General features: G+C 37.5%; 1 protein-coding gene across 5 annotated transcripts in view; it reads left to right on the forward strand.

Annotated features, from left to right (window-relative positions):
- LOC128027065 (rho guanine nucleotide exchange factor 4-like) overlaps nt 1–23,463 on the forward strand; it is a 76,200-nt gene that overhangs the window by 15,405 nt on the left and 37,332 nt on the right. For 4 of the 5 annotated variants that reach the window (XM_052614385.1, XM_052614389.1, XM_052614401.1 and 1 more), the window contains one exon: nt 17,768–22,435. In XM_052614385.1, the coding sequence (XP_052470345.1) occupies nt 17,768–22,435 (4,668 nt within the window). Of the gene's footprint in view, nt 1–7,107; nt 7,269–17,767; nt 22,436–23,463 lie in introns of those variants that run through there. The other variant, XM_052614396.1, reaches the window with a different exon arrangement.

Below are 23,463 nucleotides of genomic sequence, written 5' to 3' on the forward strand. Positions count from 1 at the left end.
CAATAAGGAAACAAGAATTACTGAACTAATGAACAAAGAAGCTATAAACAGACTACAAGAATTGGTCAGGAAATAGGAAACCATAGAACTGTAAATACAACAAAGAAGTCCAAACCAAGACACAAAATGGAATTATGTGACAGAACAATATATATATTTATCACAGATGGTAGTCTTAAAATTATATATTATACTCCCATGAAATAATATTCTTTGAAAATAGCATGTATTGCTAACATTTGTGGTGCTAGTCAGCCATTTGTGTTGTCATGATGTAATTTTCCACATGGTTCCAAAGTAATTAGTCACATGAAATTTAGGGATTTGCTCAAAAACAGTGTACAGAGCTAAGCGTGGACAAAGGCAAGGAAAGTCAATTCACTTGGCGACCATATTTTGGCCATGCAAAGCTAACTCCTGTCTACTTGAATGGGGGAAAGCTGCTTGCCAAATTCACGTTTAAAAGACATTTCAAGTCAGCAATATAATCTGACATGGACTGACCCATAAACGTTCTTTCTAATCTTCAAATATCTTTTAAAAAGCTTATATTTCATGTTGGTAAAGCCAATGTGCAGGTGTGGTCCCAAGCATGCATCTCTGTTTTAAAGGAACTGGAGCTTCTAATGGCATCTACAGTGATGACTTTTCCAATTTCCAATTGATATTTTATTTGAAAAATGGCACATATCGCATCATATTGCATATTGCTGTTTCTCTCGTTCATAGTAATACAAGTGTCTTGGTATATTCAGTCTTTGGTGGGGTCTTGAGATAAATGGAAATGCTAACAGATAGTAATAGAGCTAATTGTAATCAGTTGTTAAATTACGTAATAGATGCATTGGATTTTCATTGTCACGTAGATGCATTCAAAATCCATAGTATGTGTATTGTGTATGTAAGTATGTATTTTGCTCTGCTGGAGGGGTTATATATAGCATGCAGCACAATTCTCTTAGGAGGAGGGATTGAAAACACTTGTGCCTCTAAATCTCCACTTGTTTGCTATGTTTCCACACTCTTAGAGCCACATGTCATTATGGGCTTACTAACTGTTACATCACACAACTGGTGGAATACAACAAAACAAATACAAGACTAACATGCACGTCCAGGAAGACTCAAGTAGGAATGTGGAGCTATGTTTAGGCTCTGCGCAAATGACCAGCACTGAGTCATATAAACATGGATAAACATAGACCGGTCTTATGCTCAGGTCTTGTTGAGTACAGGTTGGTGTATGAATGTTGCATTAAGCATCTCAAATGACATTTAGCAGCAGTGCTCATAAGTGAAGTATGTAGCGCTAAGTGTTGTTTTGGAACGGTTGTTGGATCATTTGTGTCCACTTTGAGTCTTTGTTTTTCATTTGATTCATGTTTTTCTCTAGAATTGGACACAAAGTGGCTTATAAATGATGCATAATCGATACTCTTCCTGAATAACTTTGTCAGGCGAGCAAGTATGTGCAGCTTAGGAGAGAATGTTTAGTGAAGTTAATGATTCAACAGCAGCAGAAATGAAATTATACCAGTGCTTTGTTGATTCTTGATTGTTTTTCAGAAGCTCCAGGATGCTGATTTATTTTCTACTCTATATCTCAAGGCTGAGAAAATATGATATGATACAAATATTATTATTAAAATTATTATTATTGTTATTATTAGATATTACATGTTGTTATAAAAATTATGAATAAACTATAATGTCCAAAATCAATTGTCTAAAAATAAAATTAAAACACACATCATTATTAATATATTCTAATCTATATTTTTATATACTATAATGTCTAAAAACAATTGTCAAGAATAATAAATAAAAACTTGGTTTTTAGTAATTCAGTTTTAAAAATACTACAAGTGAATTTATTTAGGCATCACAATATCAAACATGATATTCAATTTGAAATTTGTTGAAGATTACATGTAGTTTTTTACATGTATACTCTCTCTCTCTCTCTCTCTCTCTCTCTATATATATATATATATATATATATATATATATAAATGTATATATGTATGTGTGTATAAATGTGGCCATATTTAAAAATAGAGTAAATGAAAATGCTCAATATAATCAAATGACATGCAGTATGGTCCAATATAAAAAAAATGGTAATATAACTTATAATATAAGTAACTTATACCTAATATGGTACTGATATATTGTGCATCGCTTTTATATATTGGTAGATATTGTGTACGTCAGCGTCTCAAATCCTTTACTCAACCTGATATTTTTGTTTTTAATCCAGATATATTTGGATCTTTATCTAGAAGTAAGTGTAATGACATGTTCATGCCAGGCAGATCTGCAGGTGTAATATATCTGATGAGATCAGTGTTGATCTTCCCGTTTTTCATGGTGTATGATTCATCTTCAGCATCTGTGCCATTTTCCTCGATTTCACAATCTCTCTGATTGACAAGCACTGGAGCCCTTTAGCCTTTTCTTTTCCAAACAGTTGGTAGTAATAAGTGAAAGCAGTTAAATAGAAGAATGTTTGTGCACTAAAGGTGGGAAAGGAAGTTCTTCTGAGAAGAACGCCTCATAGCAGCCCTTTGATTTGACCCTCACAGTCTCAACGAGCCGCTGTTGCCTGGACAGCACTGTGTAATAATGCACCAACAGCTTAATTGTGTGTGTGCTTAAGTTGCTATGGGCAGCATGTTGCATTGTTCCTTCTTCTTTCTCACGCTTCGTGTCCAGGGAGGTTCTGTTGTCATGGGTTGGGTTATAGTCTGTCCGATCTGAATGACGTCCCTCACCTCAGGAACATGGACTCTACAAATCCAGAGCTCAAGAGCTATCAGTAAGATCTTTCTCCACCTAGACAGCTCCGTTTGGATTAATAATGTCTGAGGTCACCTCACAGTGTCACTGCATATTACATGACTCCCTGGAAAACTTTACTCTGATTGGTTGATTGTTGCACTATGACTGTTAAACTGTATAATTGATTGACTTCCTACATGTGCTAGATTCATGTCTCTTGAATGGTATCTTTCAAGAATATTAAACTTAAATCAGTACCTCATGAATATTTATTTATTTATTTGGCCATTTACAAAAGTAGGTTAATGTAACATCTGCTGTTAATCACAAAACAAGTCTAAAATAGAGTTAAATACAAAATAAATTTGTATTTTTATATTTTAACAATATTATATTTGTATATTTTGTACATATAAACTACCTTTGAGGTCTGTAGGATTTATGTTCTTCAAAGAAGATTCAACAGAATGCTCACCAAGATTGCATTTATTTGATGGATAATATAAATTGTAAAATATATATTTTTTTTATTTGCCTTGAATATCTTTTCAAATGTGATGTATTCCTGTGTTGTCAAAGCAAAATTTTCAGCAAATTGTCACATGATCCTGATCTGATACGCTGATTTACTGCTCAAGGATCTTTTCTAATTGTTATCATAAGGACTTCACCATTTGGCCATTGGTCATTCAAAAAAGTCCCACCTTTAATTCATGCCATTGACTGATCCATTGATTGATATGTTGGGTTGTTGGGGATGCTCAAAAACAGCACCCACAAAACAACAGTGTTGCACTTTTCAGGGAAAGCGGCCTGCAGGTGGGTTACTGATAGCCGTCCATGCATATTGAGCTGAGATAGGAGAAAGTATTTTATCGGAAAACAATTACAGTATACAATTTCATGTTAACATTTGAAAACATTCACTGCTGATAAAAGAAATGACATATTAAACATTTTGTTTTGGCGGAGTTTAGATGATGAAATAACTGAATGTCCTGCATACAGGAACTCCTTAACAGGTAGTTTTGATGTGTTTTTTTAAGGTACTGGCTTGTTTGGAACAAATAAAAACATAAACACAGAACGTCCAAACTGAGAACACATGATCCTATCAGACGAATTAGCACGTCATGTAATTGACCCACACAAGGTTTGAGGGTCATGTTAAACGTGTCATGTCAAGGTTTTGGACTCCTCAGGCCAGGGTGTTTGTGCCACATGCTTTTTAAATTTGTCTCACAAGTGACTATTAGGACATTCTATGAAACCTATGTCCATGAAGCTTACAGAAATGATCGGTTCTAAAACATGAACCTGTGAAAATAGGCTTTTTCCACAATAGTGCCCATACAAGGACTTTATGACATCACGCAGGGCCATACTCGAGAGAAAAACAAAACATTATGAAACTTATATGTACCCTAAAGGAGTGTATTTGGCACAGAAAATGTCCAAATCCAAATGTTTAGCATTAGAAACTCATAATATTAGACCTCAAGCTTTAAACTTTTCTGGGATATGTTTATAGCAATAAACATTAAATAACAATAATTAATAATAATTAAAAAGCTCCAGAATAACTAAAGGGATAGTTTTTCTAATTCAAAACAGGTTTGGGACATTTGGGAAATTTGGGGATGAACTATGCCTTTAATATTGGTTAAAAAAATAATAGATGCAAAATAGTATATATATAGTTTTTTATTATTCATATATACAAACTTTACTGCATATATTACGTTAATTTTATTTGAGATAATTGTTTATTGAATATTGAAAATAAGGTAAACAACACTGGATTTATACCTCTGATGATTTAATAAATGCAGCGGGACAAATGCGGAAATGACCGTATATGTTTAATTTGCAAGAATGAGACATTAGCCTACTAATTTCCTGAAGAAGCTAAATGCAGTGCCTGTATTGCTTATATAAATGTTGACCTTTCACTACAGCTTCCGTCTGGGACCACGCTCACGGGCCGCTTTCAGTGTGGGTGTGTTTTCTTGAGTGCCTTTGTATCTATAGCTGTGCTGAGTTGTCAGAATCGTGGTGGGAGGCCGCTGTGAGGGATCTACGGGGTAGCTGAGTGCTCTCCAGCTGCTTTTGTAATTATAATGCGTCTCCAAAGCCTCTTGACAGAGTTCATATCCATTATAAGAATATCATAAGCTTCTCCTAGGCCCACACAAAGCTTCCTGACGGAGTCGCGCCGTCTCAATCATGCTGGGGGAATCTTCATCTTCTAAAGTGCGAGAAATGGAGGAACGTTCACTGTCGTTCACTCACTTTGTTCACAATGGCCTCATTCAGGAAAAGGCCTCCGACTAAACAGTGTCAAACTAAATTAGAGAGAGAGAAGTGTGAGGGAGAGAGATAGAGGGCTGACTAGAGCTACTGGTCTGTCACCAACTGCCCTGACAGTCTACCTCCCATAGAGCGCTGACACACTGAATAGCCCCGAGAGGGAGGAACGGTGGGGTCTCCAGGCAGAGACACAGAGGACGGATGGGCTTGAGGAGTTTGACTGAACTGTCCGTTGTTGTGGGCAGCAGACGGTGATTTGTGGTCACAGCAGACTGTGAACGAAGCCAAAACGGTGTAGACAAAACAGAGAATAAAAGACGCTCTTTGTTAGGTTACAATAGCTGATGCTTTTTTTGTGTCAAATAATTTAACCATAGAACAAACAACATTTGTTCTAACACTTGTCACTCTTTTCTTCGTTTGGATACATTGCCATCCTGTTTTTTAGCGCAGGTGTGAAAAAAAGGGGTTGACATGCTTATAACTTCTAAGATTTTAGATAAAATAGTGATTTTTTTTTGTTTTGTTTGCTTTTGGTAATTAATAGTCTGATAAATACTTTCCATTGCCCAGTACATAGCCATGATCTCACCCCCTCAGTTTTATTTCCGCACTTGTACAGCAGAGAGCGCCCTCTGTCAAGAACTTGATTAATAAGGTGAAATGAGAATCCTGATACTGTAGTTTTATTCCCCTTCCTGCCAACATTATGCTATTGTCATTTCAAATTACCTTTACACTGACATTATTTTAACTGGCCCTTTTGGAGGTGAAATCTTTCGTAGCAGTAATAGGGTACTTTGAAATCACTGTCCTTCCCATATATTACTCAAAATGTGTCTTTCCTCATCCACTCGATTTACTTTGTAGTAAGTTGATCCTGCATGGCCATTTGTGGAAATTATTCAATTTGATATAATAATCTTATTTGAGCAAGTTCTATTAACACACTTTGATGAATTATTTATAAAAATGCATTTATAGGAGTCATTAAATACCTAACCTAATGTATCTTTGGCAAGAAAGAAAAAAAAAGTAATAATACTGCACAGTATTTGTACTGTATTTTACTTCTTTTTTTTTTTTTATCAAATAAATGCCCTCTTGGTGAGCATAAGAGACTTACCCACACTGACCCCACATTTTTGAATGGCAGTGTATGTAAATAAAGAAAATAGTAAAGCAATACTGAATCTTAAGGAGAATCGTAGTCAGATTTCAATGCTATAAAAGCCTTTTTCTTCCAGTTACAGAAAACAAGTGCATTGCTTCACCACAGCTATTCAGTATTTAGAATTTTTTTACCAAACTGCCACAACCAATGGCATCCGTTTGGGACAGGACTATCTGTTTGCTCAACCAATGGCAGAAACATATAGTGGAGAAACATTGAAACAATCATTTGTTGTTTTTGGTGACACTAGTTGCACAGGAGTTACACACTTCAGGCTGAAGACAAAAAACACTTTCCACTGCCTCATGGGTTAAACCTTACCACAATATGTTTCAGAGCATCATAAACACATGATAACTCAGGCCTTTGGAGAGTGTGTGCCCACTTGACATCAAGGCACCACAGATACAGTTGCTGGTCGGGAGGTTTAAGATTAAAGCATTAGCACAGACTCTGGGTGTTTCATAGACACTCACCCAACAATATAAAAAAAAAAAGAAAATAAAATGACCTAATGCTTTCCCATCCACAACACCCTTTTAAATCCACCACAGCCCGACTCGCATGCTGTACCTCAACTGGCCTCAGAGAGAGTAATTAAACCTTTAAAGACATTTGTAGGATCAGAAGAGAATATGTTAAATGATTCTCTGGCTAAGACGGTTGTTTTTACATAGCTGAGTTGAACAGAGGACTGCTCATTGTTAGGAAACTTTAACCGCTGGCATGGCATGACAGGTTCATTCGGTCTCTCTCTCTGTGTGTCTCTCGCTCGCGTTCTCTCTCTCTCTCTCTCTCTCTCTCTGGCTGCACCATGAGTCTTAGAGTGCTACTAAATAGCAACAAGTAAGCATGTGGCCAGAACGGGCTGGAGTAACTCTCATCAGGACATGAGGATTGAGAGAGAGAGGGTCAGAGGGGGAGTGAAAGAGGACTGAAGCCGTCCCCTCTCAACACACTCACAATGTTGAGTGTTATATACTTCCTACGAAGCTTCTTTAAGGTAAGAGTGCTTCAGAGAGCTTGTTTTCCTAGCTTTGTGTTGGTTACGGATTGTTGGAACAGATTAACATCCCGCTGTCATTGTGGTTAGTTACGGCATTCGGTTCATTTTCCTTTGAAGCTGTTCTTAATAGGTTATCTTGAGGACAGGGTTGAGTCCAAAGGTAAATTCTTGAAATATTTGCTCTGGTGAAAGATATGTTGAAGCTTTAAATGAAAAATGCCATAGCGGATAATACTAGAATGTCAGGATCTGATACATTTGGTTTTATTTCATTTGCTCTTATTTATAGTTAATACGTTTGTTTTTTTTTTTATGGTTTTAGTATCAAACAAAGTGTGTTTTTTGTGTAAAATCTCTGATAAGCTTCATATAATGGCAGCTTGGGCTTGTTTCTTGAGATCACATATGTCTTTGATTAAATGAAGGATAGATCAGTGCCTGGACTTTCTTCAATTACTGAAATATACTTGTCAAGCAAAATATTTCACAAATGCTGTAGATGTTTGTTAAGCTTTATAAAATAAAACAAGGACTTATCAACAAATCTCTGAAAAAATATGTATTGTAATTAATTAATTAATTATGTTTTATTTTTTTGCATTGTGTTGCACACAGTATCTTAAGTGTGCATAATTACTTAATATAATAAACATTGTCAATTTAGAATTTGGGAATAAATGAATAATAACAGACAAACAATCAAAGAAAAAATAAAATAAATGACAATATTGGCAATATTCTGTTTGGAAGTGATATTTACTTTTTTTCTTCTTTTTTTTCACATCGTCAATCCCATTTCTCTTAATTGTGATTTAAATTAAGAATGCATAAAAAAAAAAGTCATCATTTAATCACCTTCATGTCATTCCAAACCTGTTTGGCTTCTTTCTTCTTCTAAACACAATAGATATTTTGAGCATGGTTTTCTTCATACAATAGAAGTCACATTTCAAAATATCTTTGTTCGTGAAATAATATCATACAGTGAAATGACGGTGAAGAAAAGATGACAGAATCATTTCATTTTTGGGTGAACTATCCCTTGAAGCGTTTAAATAGTTCTCGGAGCCACTGTCCATCATGTCCCCTATTAAACTGGTGGGAAAGCAAACTAAGCTGTTTTTATGGGACGTTGAATACAGAAGCATTGTAAAGAAGAATGAGCATCCTAAAGCAGCTCTGCAGTTGCAGCTCAGTGCCTTGTGTTTTACTCAGCTCTTCCAGCATCCTCCTCTGTGAGGGGCATTGTCGAATCGGAATATGTCATGCACAGCATCCGTCAGATTATGGTTGTGAATAAATGCATCCTCACAGCCCGGCTCTCTCTGAAAGAGTTTCTTTTGAATTCATATTCTGCACTTTAGGCATGGGGATGTAGGCAGGTTACGCACGAGCTCAGTCAGCAGAACCGCTTCCTAATCATTTCAGCCATCATTTTGTTGACATAAGCAGTCAACAGTTTAATCAATCACTTGTCAAACTGCCTGCTATGAACATAAACTGCCTTGACATTTGGCCTTTTACATCTCTGTATCCCCAGCTGAAATGTAAGCCATGGAACAGCACTTTTCCCAAACAATACCGCTCTCAAGCGAAGAGCAATGTTAGGGAGAGGATCTGTCCCATCTGCTCTCCCGATAGGAATATCAGCGATCAGATTGCACGTTTTTCCCATCTGTGTTTTCCTGGGGCAGTTTGATTATCCGGTTTCATTTTAGATCACAGTGCATCGGCATGTCAGAGCTAGACGTGAGTAAAAGTTTGGGTGTGGTTGCATGTGTTGTTTGGGACTGATAGGTGTGTGTGTGTGTGTGTGTGTGTGTGTTGATGCTCTAGGCCCCCAATCCCTGTGACATACATGTTTGACAATGCCGATTAAATACCACACTCAGTTACTCAATACATTGGCTTCTATTACACTTGGCCAGACAGGGAAATAGACGGGCCAGTTAATTGAAGAAGAAGAAAAAAACAACGAGAGCAGTGAGAGATTTTTATGCTTCATTAAAGCAAAACATTTAGTGAAATTGAAGTCCAGTGGAATGTGACACACGAGGAAGCTCAGAAGTAGTTAGCACAAGATGTCTGTAAATGCAAGCGTGCGGAATACCAAATGATTTAAAGTTTGTTTTTTTCATGAGCCTCTCATTTAGAGCAGCATAAGAACTGATAGTGAACGTGAAGGTCTCTCAGCTAAACATTTTGTTCTTATTTAAAGCCCTAATACTGTTAAAATGTCTCACAATGAGTCATTTCCAGTGTCTTCCTGAAGTCTCACTCAGAAATCCCCCCCAAAACCAAAACCATTTATAATAGATGTGGGCAGATTTTCTATTTCCCCAGAGTAGAGACAAGAGCAGACCATTTAGACACCGAGAACGAGCAATAGCAGGACAGGAATGTAAACCAACTCCAAGAGGCTAAGCTAGCTAGTGTGAAGTAGAGGTGTTGTAGCCCCCTACACACACCAAGACCCCAGCCTATGCTTTTCAGATTGTCCTCATATATTATAACTTTTGGCCATAGGAGCTCTGTAATAGTTTTAAACATTATCTCTGTAGATCTTTGTCAGAGTTGACCACATGCCGTAGTAATTGGATGCTATGTTAAAACAAGTGTCATGGGGAATCTTTCCAGTGGTTCTTGAGGTCATAGATCATTGATACACTTTCAGAAAAAAAGTTATAAACTGTCACCGGGGCTTAAGTGTACACATTCGGTACTAATGTGCATTTTTAAAGTACTAATATATACCATTAAGGTAATACATGTAGGGATGAAGAAGTAAATGCTTTTTATAGCATTTAGTATTTAGCTATGGTTCAGTGGATGTGTGGTATGTCCCTGCCCTGTAAACCTGTTTTGGGAAAAACAGCTCCCTTGTGTTTTGGCGATTGTGTCTGTTTAGATTACGTAACCACTGATAAAGAATATACAGTATCATTTTGTTTGGTAAACAAGCTTCTGGCGATTAGAATGGACAAGAGGGATCAGGGAGCCGTTGTATGAGTTTATGGGGCAAATGTCTTTTCCCTGGGCATTTTTCTTCTGTGTCTCTTTGAGAGTTATCAGAGCAAGGTGTTAAGTTGTGTCTCTCAGCAGGGGAGCGTGGCATAAGCTGCTCATCACCTCCTCATTACGAACAAGAAGGTACTTGTTATTTGGTCTATGGATTTAACATGCAGTGCTCTTTTATCTGGGATACCTAATAGTTTAAAGAAATTGTGGGGATGAGGGTGTATTTAACCTCTTGTGCTTCAGTGCATCATGAAGGATTTTGGACAATATGATTCCAATCAGATTTGGAAAGCAATAAACAGACCGGGAGATTATGTTCTGCTATCAGACTCCTGGGAGAAACGTCTGATCAGGTGAAAGGTACAGGGTGTAAATCACATGATCAAATTCATGTGAATTGAAATCTCCTCCAGAACTGCCATGAAAATAGAGTCATCAAAAAGCAAGCTTAACATATTTTACATCAGAATGCAAGTTGCAGAGTTGAAAATGCCTGATTGGAAATCTAACAAACACAGTATTCCTTATGCCACTGTTTCTTTGTTGCCACTGCGATCTCTGAATTAGATTTATCTCAACAGCAAGCATTGAGCTTCACTGGCTGTCTGACAGTGTGCACATCTTCTGAAAATGTACCGCATGCTCTCTCAGTCTGCAAGTGTGATGTACATGACACTGATCTGATTTATGGAGCCTGTGTGTTGCATGCTGCTTCTGGAGGACACTTATGTCACGCTGAATTACACACTTACCAATGACTGGAGTAGAACCTGCCATAAATGTGCAGTTGAAAAGACTCCAATACTCTACAATGATATACGTTCAACTTTGATTGTACGTTCATGAATATGCCCTGTCCCATTTAAATAAATAAATTGAAATAACTTATCTAGATTCCTAGTGCAATTAAAAAAATAAAAATTAAATAAAAATTGAATGCCGGTTATGTTTATAATACTTTGCATGAAAAAATAAACCTTATATCCGCAGATCCTGCAGTGAATTGGTGTTTTTTTTATTAAATGTGAGCCAAAATCATCACAAATAAAAGAACCACAGACTTAAACTGCTTCAGAATTTATTTAATACACAAGTTTCACAATTTGAGTTGAATTACTGAAATAAATTAAATTTTCCATGGCATTCTAATTTATTGGATGCACCTGTATTTCATCAAGGCAATGGTGGGAAGATATTGATACATTATAGTTCATTGCTCTTAATTTGATTAATTGCAGGTCTAATATTTTAACCAATGTAAATACTTTGTTAATGCTGTTCGGCTGATCTGAAGTCAGCTGATTTAGTTGGCACAGAGAGGATTGCAGTTGTGTGTGTACCAGCTCTAAATCACCACCTCCACTTACTATGCACAGCAGTTCACTTGGAAAGCATAAGCTCTTAAATATATCCACTGGGTTTTATTGCATTTCAGTTGAATTACTGCAAAATTACTGCAAAAACATCTTACTATTTTACTATTGCTTCAAATCCACAGGTCAAATTCTCATCTGATGAGAAATTATCTTTGATTTGATGGTATATGACCTTCACTGTGTTAAATCTGCTTTCTGTGCTCTTCATCACTATATTTAGAAATAAGAGCAGCCCTCATGCAGAGCAACTTACCCACAATCTCCTGACACGTCATCCTTGCATGTATGCAGATCTGTTTGTGTGTGTTTCCCTCTCTGTGGTTGGCCTCCCTGATGGGATGAGCTCATGCTCATGTTGGCACAGCAGCGGGATTCTGTGCCAGAGCAATCTGATGCACCCCTGTACTACCTCCTGACTTTAAAACCACCCTCCCCTAAAACCAAACCATTACTCCTGAATCATGAATCCTCATAAATCTAAACTAAGGAGGTTTATAATGCCTGGAGAGCAGTCCATCTTAATGACTTGGCTGTTGTTCTTATTGTTGTATTCTAATCCACAATACATACATAAATAGATGCATAAATAAAACAATGTGATGTGGAAGACAGAGAATGTTGCCTCCAAAACTTTGTCAAAATGCATGGCCGATTTCCCCACCTGAATCTAATTATTAAATCTTGTTACAACATCAGGCAATAATCTATGGAAGCAGATTAGTCTCAAATATAATTCACGCAAAAAACACGATTCACATATGCATAGACAATTTCACATGCATGAAACCTAATTCATGTACACACAAAAAAAATTCACAAAAAGCAATTCACAAGCGCAAAATAAAATTATATATTTATTAAATACATTTCACAAATGCAAAAACTATTTGTAGATATGCAACTGTGCACAAAATCTTTGAATGTTTAAAATGTACGAGTGTCTGAATGTACGAATCGTCATTTACTACGAATCCACTCAGATTTGTGTGTGTGTGTTTTTGAGACTTTCCTGGCAGAGCTCTCTTCCCACGTGGGTCTGTCGTACTCTTTAGCCAATCAGATGCGAGCTTACCATTCAACCAATCATATCATAAGCCACTGAGTGCATTCAAGGAGCACGATTCTGCGCACCTTTTGCGCAATATGGATAAATTAGAACGGAAATTGAGCCTTTACATCAGTAATCCAGCATGGCGAATGAAGAACGGGAAGCATGGGTAAGAGTTTAGTTTATTACATAAAAGTCTGAGTTTACACATTTTATCGTTTACACATTCAATCAAGACAGTTTTTTCTAGTTAGAAAACTAGTTAGAAAAAAAATACAGTTGTAACAGGACTGTTACAGTACAGTTACAGTTACTGTTAACATTTTGAGAGTTGTAAAATTATAATTCTAAATAATCTTGTTTTATAAATTGATGTCTGTTAGGTCAGTGTGTACTTTATTACATTAATACATTTTAAAACATGTAGCCTAGTCATTGTTAACCACTACGTTGAAGCAATGTAGTTCAATCAAGATAAACAACATCAGATATTTAGAAACGTTGTTTAATTTGTAAATATATTTTCTGTACATTGAAATGCATCTTTCACTTATAATTTAGGAATATCTAAAGCAGTATATTCTTCATCGACTTCATGATTGTTTAGTTCAGGGATTCCCAAAGTGTGGTGCAAAATGTAATGGCGGTCTGTTTTTTTTAAATGGGATTTTTCCATACAATAAAAAAAAACATGAAACTTTCTGCGTCCGTGGGAAGACCGTTATGGACCGCTAGGTAGGCGTGATGTAATCATCGTTATGGGAGAGTGTTTGCGGAGGCTCTGAGAGGACGAACGCGTACCTCCCATTTTTTATGACTGCGCGGCAGGTGCGCGTGGTCAGTAGGCTTCAAAAGCACAATTGAACATGTGGAGGCAGTGTGAAGAAGCCCATTGCTACTTGAACCTGTGCAATCCGCTTGCACTTGGACTTGGACCATAGTGCGGCCCAGTGGAAAAAAAGGTTTAGAACCACTAAAACATAACGGTTATGGAAATTAGAACGACAGTACATTGAATTAAATTGCAATGAAGTTACAAACGATTCACATCATTAAAGAGAATAAGCTCCGAAATATATAAAATAAATAAAAACGAGGATCAATCTGAAACTTTTCAAGTGCGACAATAAAATTAGCCTACACACAATCCACAACTTAATTAAGTTGCAAAGAGCATAGGCTCAAACATAAAATAAAATGAAAGAGGATGCATCTGGAACTTTTCGAGTGCAGCACAAAAGTTTTTCAAGTCTGCTGGAAAACTATGCAGTCCAGCAGTGCTGTCACAACCAGCAACACACCTCCGTACCATCCTGATCACTGTACTAAATACAGATAAATCTACGCTAACTTGAATATCTAAATAACTATATAGTTGATATGCTAAATAGTTGAAATAATAGTCTATCCTGATCGTTTCAATACTCGCAATTCCAACTCCTGACTCACTACAGTGATTTTGAAGGAACAAGATGGTTTTATACTGCCAAGGGCGTGGTAGCTCGTACCAAGGGGTGTGGTGAGCTGAAAACCGCTTACGTCACTTGCCACCGCAACATCCAATAGGAAAAATCAACTGCAGTAGCCACTGTTCAACCTGAAGATGGCAGCACTCAGACGTTTTTACACCATATATTATAGAATTAAAACACTTTATACTCAAATGTCAAAAAAGTTACTCGAAACAATGAACAGCACTAATAAAGCCCCATTCTTATAGATCATTGACTAAAAAAGTTGGCTTAGGGTTTAGTTGCTCTTTAAACAACGTTTCTAAATATCTGATGTTGTTTATCTTGATTGAACTACATTGTTTCAATGTAGTGGTTAACAATGACTAGGCTACATGTTTTAAAATGTATTACTGTAAGAAAGTACACACTGACCTAACAGACATCAATTTATAAAACAAGATTATTTAGAATTATAATTTCACAACTCTCAAAATGTTACTTTTGTCTTTACAGGTATTTCTTTTTACTATCCTGATTGCAGTTTAATTTAGAATTACTGTAACTGTCCTGTTACAACTGTATTTTTTTCTAAAATACTAAAAAATTTTGTCTTGATTGAATGTGTAAACGATAAAATGTGTAAACTCAGACTTTTATGTAATAAACTAAACTCTTACCCATGCTTCCCGTTCTTCATTAGCCATGCTGGATTACTGATGTAAAGGCTCAATTTCCGTTCTAATTTATCCATATTGCGCAAAAGGTGCGCAGAATCGTGCTCCTTGAATGCACTCAGTGGCTTATGATATGATTGGTTGAATGGTAAGCTCGCATCTGATTGGCTAAAGAGTACGACAGACCCACGTGGGAAGAGAGCTCTGCCAGGAAAGTCTCAAAAACACACACACACAAATCCGAGTGGATTCGTAGTAAATGACGATTCGTACATTCAGACACTTGTACATTTTAAACATTCAAAGGTTTTTGTGCACAGTTGTATATCTACAATTAGTTTTTTGCATTTGTGAAATGTATTCTATAAATATATAATTTTATTTTGCGCTTGTGAATTGCTTTTTGTGAATATATTTTTTTTTTCACGCACGTGAATTTTTTTTTGTGTGTACGTGATTAGGTTTCATGCATCTTAAATTGTCTATGCATGTGTGAATCGTGTTTTTGCGTGAATTATATTTCAGACTAATCTGCTTCTATAATAAACAACAGTATATAAAGCATGCTACATTGTTACACTGTCACATGACCTCAACACATTGCATGTGCAGAAGCATACAGTATGTTGATGTCACATTTGCATGTCTTCAGGGTTTGAGATAGCAGACACTAAGTCTAGACTTTGCAGTCATCCTGTACCCATGAGGAATAATGTAAGCAAAAGCACGCTGATCTCACAGTGTACTCTCAGTGTATCTCATTAGCAGGCGCTCTCTCTCTCTCTCTTTCATGATGCTGTTCCAGTGACTTTAAGATACTACATTGTGGGAATGTAAGATCTGTTCTGCCACAGAAGTAATGATATGGATATTATTAAATGACTGTGAGATTATACCTCATTATTGTTATGACCGGTTCGCAGCAGAATACTGAAACTTTGATTGCATTTTTAATTATTTTTATTAGATATTTATAATCTCTTTTTAGTTATGTTTCCACTGTTGTTTGATGAATGATTATATTTGATGTACTTATAATGGAAATGACATAGCAAGAAGGCTAAACATCTAAACTTTCATGTAAAATTATCCTGTAGTTTTCTTGGATGTACATGGGGTCGACAACTTTTGACATGAAGTTATTATATATAGATGATTGGGGAAAAAATGTCCCAAAGATCATGTATTAACCCTGTTTATTTAAGATGGCTTGTTGTTAATGAGCGACAAACTTTTTCACTGAAAATACAATTTTAACCAAGCTAAAGGACTGTAAATATCCTGTGAATAAATATATGAATATGTATCAGGCATGACATCATGTAGCAGTCCTGTGTGCACAATCACACGTTTTTTTTTTTTGTCTCTGTCTATCCATTTTTTATTTTATACACTTACCATATATATTGTATATTCACACTTGAACACAAACCCAATCCTCCCATTCTCCTGCCCAGCCTATGATATAGTGTTAAGATGTTAAGCCATTTAGTGAACTCAACTGTAATCAATTTGGCAAAACAAGCTCTGGTTCCTGAATGGGGTCAGATGACGTGTTGTTGGCTGAGGCCAATGCGGACAGGTTTTACTCTTGGCTTATGCTGTACCATGTGCTCTGTCATAGTTTTGACACTGATAAACTGATAAACACTGTTAAACAAGGAAAACATTTGTTTAGTTAATAGAAATTCAATCCATAATTGAAAGAACATTACGGAGTTTGTTTACATCTCTAAAATGAGAAAACAGCATCACGCATGAAAGAAATATGTGTGTGTATATATTTATAAATGTATAAAATTAGTTGTATTCTGTCAAGCATAAGCTTCATGCATTAATTGTTTACATTGACAAAGACTGTGCAGAAGTATTTGGCCCTCTTCGTTACCTGCTGTACTTAAAGCCGTTCTTCTTAATGTCCTCCCTAATTTGACCTGAAGGGTTTGGAGTAGCTTGACCTGTCAGGATTACCTGGAGATGCGCTGTGACCGATGACCCCTCGATTATTAAGTACAAGCATGGTTTGATAAGGGCCTTTCATCTTTTTCGTTAGCAGACTGACTTCGATTTTACAATCTTTTGAGTTCACTAGATTGGAGACATGGTTAGTTACTGGTAAACAGACCAGTGGATTATGGGGCCGATAAGAAGGGATTGTGGAATGTGCTGGAAAAAAAACAGCAGGTTGACTGGTGGTCTACTTAGGGGATTGTTTGTATGTTTGCCCTAAGCTGGATGACAGCGCAAATGTCTGCTCTGGTGCAAGTTCCCATCCCTTTCAACAGCCTACTGACTATGAGTGGAGCTCATAGGATCAGTTTTTTTCCTGTTAAGTATGGCACTGTTAGTCCCTAAAGGTAGATTTTTGTTACCTCATTATCTGGCTACAAATGCACTTTTCTCCATTGACTGTGATATATAGTTGTTACTTATAGTATATGCAATCTGTTGTATTGCTGTCAGTTACTTTTATTAGCTACTTTTCTCCTCAGTTGTTATTTTTTGTTCCCCTGTTGTTTGTGCTAATATGATGTTAATGACTCATACAATCTGTTATGCTGTTTTGTGTTCATTACATCTGCGTCTGTTCATCATCATGTACAGTTTTGTTTATGGGAAACAATTCGAATGTACAAATGAGCTAATGGATCAGATGCTTCACTTCCTAAAGAGCTTTGATTCAGTTGTGAGGGGAAAGAATTTAAGAGTAACTGAATGATTATCATACCTCTGTGGGTAACTTCACAAACATATGTTCCTCTTAAATTGATTGCAGAGAAAAAATTAAAAAAGACTCAACAAATTGTTCAATTCTTATTTTGATTTGCCTCGCTAATGTCACTTGTAAACTGTTTACTTTGAGATAATAAAGTCCCCTTTGTTAAGAACAGCAAAATAACCCACAACATTGTCTTTGTGCTCCTAGGCCCCAGCTTTAGAGGAGTCTGGTAGTGAGGCAGACTGTCTGGATGATGGGGAGTCTCCGCAGGAGGAGCATGGAGAACAACAGGACCATCAGGAATGGTGTGAGCCGGTTCTTGAAGAAGCACAGGACACAAAAGAGGAATATTTTGACACACAGTCGTGGCCCAGTGACACTTTCTCTGAATCGAGTCATGAAACTAAGGACTGCTGCAGGACAGCGCTCAGCTATGAGGTTGGATCTTGCTCTGTGGGTCTTCTGGACTCACACTCTCCATTTATCATACCATCACCTTCGGTTAGAGGGAGAGATCCCTCTTCATTGAAACAGCATCATTCTGTCAGTCATGCTGACTGTCTCTGTAGAACAGTGGATAGAGAGCAATTGCAAATACACACTGGAAATATGGGGATGATGGACATGGGAGTTGATGGCACTGGAATGTCTCAAGCTAAGGGTGCTCTGGGATGTGAGGAGATTTTTAGCAGTTTTCCCACGGAACCTGAAGTAGATTCTTCTTCAAGGAATGGTCAATCCTATGTAGTTAAACCTCTACTGGCATTAGAGAACTCTGTGGAACCACAAACAATCACTGTGCCATGTGCTAATGACTCATTATTGACCTTAACAGATGGTGATGGAGCCAAGTTTCAGTTCGCTAACACATTTGAAGGAAAATCGAAATGTGATCAAATTAATAAAAATATTACAAACACTCAGTCAGGACACAATGAGCAGCAAATACAGTTCATAACCTCAAGTGAGAAACAGTTACAGCAAAATTATATTGACAGTAGTAAAACTGAAATACAGTTGATTTCTAATGCATCTAGTAAAGAGGCCAAATGTGTTGATGAAAATAAGATCAGTTTATCTATATCCCGTCATCTTTTGGTAAATGAGTCTGTATCAGCTGAGAAGCCAACAAAACACAGCCATTCACCGCCCTCAGTAGAGCACATTAAATCACAGGCCTCAGCAGAACATAACCAATCACAGAATTTAGCAGAACACCGCAAATTACAAGACTCAGCAGAACATAGTCAGTCACAAGGTTATGTAGAATGGAGCCAATCACAGAATTCTGTAGAACACAGCCAATCACAGGACACAGTGGAACATAGCCAATCAAATAATTATGTAGAATGGAGCCAATCACAAGATTTAGTGGAACCCAGACAATCACAGAACTCCTTAGAACCCAGTAAACCACATATTTCAACAGAACACAGGCAATTCCAGAATTCAGTAGAATGTAGCCAATCACAGGATTCCGTACATCACAGGAAATCACAGGATTTAGCTGAACAAAACCAATCACAGAAGTTCATAGAGGACAGCCAATCACAAACTTCAATGAAACACAGCCAATCACAGACTTCAGTAGAAGACACACAATCACAAGTTGATTTAATTATGGCAAATTCAACAAACACCCAGTGGACAGTAACCGAGTCAGCTTTTTATGAAAAGACACAATTAAAACAGGACTGTGCAGACGTTTACATGGATTGTGAAGACAGTCAATGCTTGAAAACTTCTGGAGGGCTTTCATCAAAGGATACTGACAAAGAACTTGATTTGAACTTCAACAAGAATAATAGTCTAAAATTAAAAAAACAGGTAAAAAAACAGGAGTGTTTCGCAGATGAAAGAGCTTTCTCAATTGTGCCTAATGCAACTTCTGCTGGAGTGTCAGAGTCACTGCACCAGCGTGTGATCAATGAATGGACCTCAGAACAGTCAGATCTGCAGGCCAGACCTCAATACGGTTACCCAGCATGTCAAATGCACAGGGAAAAAAAGGATTACTCAGTTAGTAGTTATCACATGGACAGTCGTTGTTCAGAGGACACTGGGCAAACTTATTCAGGGGACCATGATCCTGAAGGACATTTTTATGAAACCCATCAGTGCACTAAAACTAAAACTTTTTATACCAATGATGGTGACATTTCAGAAGGAATACAGAAGGATAGCAAAACACATCACATTATTAAAGGATACCAGAAAGAATGTACGATAGTTCCCTCAATAGAGCAGTCAGTAATTTACTCTGGTAACGTTATAGAATATACAGAGACCTCCGAACAATTTCAAAGACCCGACACCCTGTCCGCCAAAAAAGCAATGCAAAATGAGTCAGTTGAAACAACTGAGCCGGATGTTGATATTTGGTCTAGTGCATGTACTGATCTTTTCACAAATGCTCGATCTCCTTTGGACTATTCCCAGCTGAACAGTAGAAACATCGAATACAGCTCAGACACAAATAATAATAATAAAGACATTACTTTAGAAGAGTGTGACTCAGGTGAACAGATCTCTTTGCCCAATTCTTTGCAAAAATACAGCAGGATTACCAGCGATGCTGGATCTTTAATCTCAAAAGGTGGTGATTGCAAAGATAGTGACTCTAGTAGCGTCCCTGTTAGTCAAGCCACTCTCTTTAAAGCACCTGTAATGAGGACTGCAATGAATAGCAAAGATAATGTTGCTAAACCTACTAAAACCAATGAATGTAGTTGCCATAGAAATGTTATATTAAAGCAGCTCTGTGATTGCTGTGGTGGAAAGGATCGTCAGCTGCACTTGTCTGCACTGGAGGGAGAGCAGACAGCAGGAGGATTTCAGCTCAAGGGCACAGGCGGCATCAGTCAAAGCAGAACAGCAGTGTTCCAATCCTTCAGTCCCTCACACACTGAAGACCAGTACAGCACACATGGAGAGGTTAATGCAGACTCCACAAACTGTGAATTTTCGCATATTGGCCATTTGCTTGTACACAAACATCCGGAGCTCGTCCAAGAAAAGAGCATATTACCACTGGTTGGTGGCTCTCGTAAGGTCGATGATACTTATGCATTAGAAAATATGAAGAGAAAGCTCGACTCTTTCAAGGCAAAGTCTTCTGAAAGCACTGATTCAGTATGTGAAACCTCTGGTCTTTGTAAGCAATCTTTGCAACTGCACAACCCAGAGTTCGAGGACGCATTTGTTACATGTTGCCGTATTTTACCCATCACTAATTTAGAGGCCATTTTGGAGTTGGACCGTTCACCAGAAAGCTCATTTGTGGCTGAAAATGGACTGGAGGAGCAACAGAGAGGAGGTCCATTATCAGAAGTTAGATTCAGTGAGGAATGGAGCTCTTGTGATGATGTCACAACCCACCCACATGCGGACGTTTCTGCCAAGTGTAAAAAAGCCAATGTAACCACTCTCATAAGTAAACTAGACTGTGGAGAAACAATGAGCTCTTTATCAAACGGATTTGATAGCAGCGATGGTTATAGTGTTTCCAGTTTTGTGTCACAAGACCTTGACTCCAGTACCAACAGCGAAGAGACGGAGGACGGCACTCAGTCATCATCTAGTCTTCGTGGTTCTGCACGAAATAAGACAACCCAATCAGGGAAGAGCTCTGTGTTTTCAGTTTTTTCTCGACTCCCCTCATTCCGCAAGATCAAATGGGAACACAAAGGCAATAACAAGGTTGATCCAGAAATGAAGGACTCTAACGAGGATGGAGATGAACGGAATGAGGTGAAGTACATTAAGTCGCCCACGCATAACAAATCCAACCCTTTACAGTACAAGACCCCTATTTCTCATAGTACAGATCATCTTACAGACATTACGAAATTTGCTGACCACTCCAACGATGATATTTTTGAAAAAGCTTTTTCTTTAAACTTGCACAATAGAGGAAAATATGCACACTGTCAAAATTTGTACCAGCGGCAACAGCACAAAGATGGAGATGAGCTGAAATTGAAAACTTCCCCAACGGCAGAGGGACTGCAACAAAAAAGGAGCAAAAGTACAGACAACTTAAACTTGCGCATGAAGCTCGCAATAGCTCACAAGTCTCTGTCTAGCCTGTTTGAGCCCAGATATCCCGAGAGGGACACCCAGGAGCAGATTTCACAGTCAGAAAATGAAGAGGTAAAAACCAAGCAGTCCTGGAGGAAGATGAAACGCTCTAAGGAAGCAGAACTTTACAAAAGAACTCAATCTGTTCCTGGGACGACCTGTGACAAATCCATACATCAGAGCCATATCGACTGTGCCTTGGGTGCTCCTCAGAACAGGTCCAGACTTAACACCTCGCCAGCTTCTCAAAAGAGTTTGAGGAACACGTGCCATTCAGATTCACAGAGTTTGAAATCTGGAGCTCAGTCTGAAGATAGTAAGTGTCTGGAAGGTTGCGAGCCGCCTTGTGCCCCTTACTCAGATTCTGAGGTCTCGATAGATGGCTTTGAGGCCAGTGTTGAGGATAGGTCGCAATCACCTGTACACCCCACTGTTTTTACGCTCGCAAACCAGATGTCACCTACCTGGACCAGATCACTAAGCTGTTTTGAGACCACTGATACTCCGACGAGGCCCATGAGTCCCAAACCTCACAGTCCTGGTCAGGGCTGGACACACCGGAGGAGCTTCCGTTACCCCTCCAGATCAGTTTCATCTTCTCTCTGCTTGCTCGGTCAGGGAGTGAGCACTGACGGTCTCTCCGATCCACCTCTGAGACCGAAGTCTCTGAAGCCGAGGACAGCACAACTCACTACAGCCCACTCTTTTGATTCTGAGTGCTTACTGGAGGACAGCAGTTCAGACAGCCAGTCTCAAAACAGCCTGAATTCAGCATCCCCGATCAACAAACCAGAGGTGAGTCAAAGGCAGTTATGAAGTTTATGATGTTAGGAGAGCTTAGTTAGGATGTGTCCTTTGAATATTTTGAACAGGACTGCTATGTGATTTGCTCACTTTTTTATATTAAGCTTTGCAGTTGAGTAATTCTACTTCTTTTAAAGTTTTCCCCAAGACTCTTCATGTGTGAAAGCAGAAGTGGATAATTATGGTGTTGATAATTAATTATGGTGCTTTTTGGACTCAGTCAGGAATTTAAAAGGATTGTTACATGCTTAAGTCACAACACTAAAGAGCTTTCAGAGAAATGTGAGCACTTTTCGAAAATAGTTCCATCTAGTGGCTAACAAGGAACATTTACGATCACATTGTCTATAAATCTATGCCACAGACTTTTTTCCACTTGAAGCAACACTGTAAAATATTCTAAAGTTTGTTTTCATAGATTGTTTATTGAATGTAAGAGTATTGTGGATTGATATTTTTTTGGGGGTCAGTAAGATTAACTTTTTTTTTTTTTTTTAAGAAATAGCTTGGTTTACAAAGACTGTTTATTCGATTAAAATGTAGTAAATGCAGTAAAATCGTTTAAGTATAATAAGTAAAAATCATAATAAGCAAATATCATTACAGTTTAAAATTACAATTTAAAACTTTAGTATTTTAAGGTATTTTAAAATGTCATTTATTACTGTGAGGGCAAAGCTCCACCTTCAGTGTCACATGATCCTTATTTTTATTTTTTTCTGGGAGAACAAAGAGGTGAAGAAACCCACCGTTTATTTGAAATAGAAATAGTAATATATATATTTTTACATTTAATTTAATGATTAATTTAATGCATCTTTGCTGAATGAAATAACAAATTTCTTTACTAAAAATATTACTGAACCCCCAAATATTTATACAGTAATACATTAATCTGTCAGTGTATACAAAATACACATACATTAGAGACACTTTTCTAACAGTTTAATGATGTCTTAACTGGAAAAGTATTAAAAAATACAGTGTGGTGTAAATATCTTGCGACTGGTTTTCAAACA

This window comes from Carassius gibelio, chromosome A2 (assembly GCF_023724105.1).
Source record: "Carassius gibelio isolate Cgi1373 ecotype wild population from Czech Republic chromosome A2, carGib1.2-hapl.c, whole genome shotgun sequence".
Lineage (NCBI taxonomy): Eukaryota > Metazoa > Chordata > Actinopteri > Cypriniformes > Cyprinidae > Carassius > Carassius gibelio.